Raw genomic sequence first — 2,369 nt, 5'->3', positions numbered from 1 at the left:
CCCCCCCCAAAAGAAAATAACATCAAAGCTGACAAAAATTGAAGTAAGAAAAAAGTACAAAAAGAAGCATGATAGCTCTTTTATAAAAATTACTCATTTATGAAATGTTTAGAAAAAAAGTAGTGGTTAAGTTAACAAAAATTAACTGAAATGGCTAACCTTCTCCATGGTAATGAGCACAAATACTCTTTAATTTCCAGATGTGAGACTATTTATTCTCATTTATAATTCACTTAAAAAAAAACAAAGCTCCAACAAACAAGTTTGCTAATTAGCATCTAAAAAATTTTGTTGGCAGTGAAATTAAGTTTTCATTTCTAGCATATAACCTACAACATTAATTCAATTACTCCCATGGGGCCTACTCTTTTATTTTTATAAACAGTGTTGAAATATCAGACACACAGAAAAATAAAATCTTAGAAATAAGACATAAAACATCACAAATTACAATGACATAATGTTTATTTTAAAAACCTAATATTAAATTCTTGAGATTAAGTAATTAGATAACAAATTTAAAATGTCATAACGTCCAAAAAGTTATACCTCCTGCACATCTACCACAGCAATAATCGATGGCTTGGAACACTATAATTCGCTGTCAGTTAAAATATTGAGCTACTATGTTTTTCAAGGTGCCATTAGTGTATAAAATTCTAGATTAGATAACTATCTTAACTGATTCTAACGTATACGGATATTAAAAGCAGATTGGTCGACTTGAAAAACAATTCAGAAACTGACAACTCTTTTTTTTCGCCCCCCAGTGGCACAGTGGTATGTCTGCGGACTTACAATGCTAGAAACCGGGTTTCGAGACCCGTGGTGGGCAGAGCACAGATAGCCCATTGTACAGCTTTGTGCTTAACTTCAAACAAACTCTTTTTTTTTTTGTTTTGCTCATGAAGCAATTTTCATTGGTACATTTTCTTAGTTTGCATAGAAAAAATAATTAAATTACTTCAAGTAATTTTACAAACTTTAATTTCTGAATAACCATTAACATGTTTCATATGCAGAAATTAATTAGCAGTAATAAATTAATTTCCAAAACAAAATAATATACCTCAAATTGCCATTGTGGTTTCACTTAAAATGCAGTACCTGAATTACATAGTCCTATTCAAGCAAATTCATTTGTAATTTATTCAATGCTACCACACAGTTCCAATGTTATCAGATAACTGATTAGTGAACATCACTTCAATGTTAAAAAAATGTTATTAATTAAAATTACATTAAATATTGTGAGTTTGGATTATTTTGAATTTTGTGCAAAGCTACATTAGGGCTATCTGTGCTAGCTGTTTCTAATTTAGCAGCAATAGACTAGAGGGAAGGCAGCTAGTCAACATCACCCACTGCCAACTCTTGGGTTACTCTTTTACCAATGAATAGTGGGATTGACCGTCACTTTATAATGCCCCTACAGCTGAAAGGGGAGCATGTGTGGTGGGACAGGGATTAAAACCCACAACTCGTAGATTGCGAGTCAATTGCTCTAACACTGTGAGGAAAAGCTGTAAGCTTTACTTCTAACTACATACATTCTAGATCACATTTTACACATAAACAGATTATATCCAAAAAATATCCTGAATACAAAAATTTCTACGTCCATTCTAGATCACATTTTACACATAAACAAAAATTACTACGTACAGTTTTATTAAAAAGACCAGAACTTTAATTAACCTAAAGTGATTTGTCGAAATGTCTACTGCAAAAAAAAAGTTTTTACCTCAATGGCAAAAAGCACAGTAAAGGCGGCAGAAACAGTAGCCAAAGGTATTGTATGGCTTTCATCTTTCTTCCACTGAGAAAAAAAAAAGAAAGTTTAAATTAAACTGCTAATGTTACTTCTATTTGTTCACAAACCAGTAAATCACTAAGAAAAAGTTCTCAAAATTGCTGGATCTTTACAGATTTATACAGGTTAAAATTATTTCTCTGTATGAACAGTGCAATCTGTTTAATGTCAAAAGGTTTTCTGTATGTTTCATACACAAAAAAAAACATGAACAAGTTATACATATACATATAATTAAGGAGAACAAGGGTCCTAATGGCCCATCTTGGCCCCTCCCATTCACTAAATTAAACTTTAAAATAAAAATACAACACTCAAAGCCAGTCCTTATCCTTCAAATATTTATCAAGCTTTCCCTTAAACACCCGTAAATTAACCGCATCCACCACAACAGAAGGCAACCCACTGCAAAGACCAACCACCCTGTTAGAAAAATAAAACTGTCTTAGCTGAGGGTGACTCCTCCCTCCCCTAAATTTATATATATATATATATACACCTGGAAAAAAGTTAAGCACCCCGTGTTTTTTTCAAGTGATTCAGATTCGACGTTCTT

General features: G+C 32.2%; 1 protein-coding gene across 1 annotated transcript in view; it reads right to left on the bottom strand.

The window, feature by feature from the left end:
* LOC106470871 (sodium leak channel non-selective protein-like) overlaps positions 1-2,369 on the bottom strand; it is a 66,288-nt gene that overhangs the window by 14,961 nt on the left and 48,958 nt on the right. The window contains exon 24 of the mRNA XM_022399514.1: positions 1,745-1,819. Coding sequence (XP_022255222.1) covers positions 1,745-1,819 — 75 coding nt within the window. The remainder of the gene's footprint in view (positions 1-1,744; positions 1,820-2,369) is intronic.

Source organism: Limulus polyphemus, unplaced genomic scaffold (assembly GCF_000517525.1).
Source record: "Limulus polyphemus unplaced genomic scaffold, Limulus_polyphemus-2.1.2 Scaffold4261, whole genome shotgun sequence".
NCBI classification, from domain to species: domain Eukaryota; kingdom Metazoa; phylum Arthropoda; class Merostomata; order Xiphosura; family Limulidae; genus Limulus; species Limulus polyphemus.
The sequence above is the reverse complement of the archived record's forward strand: the minus strand, read 5'-3'. Positions and strand labels throughout refer to the sequence as shown.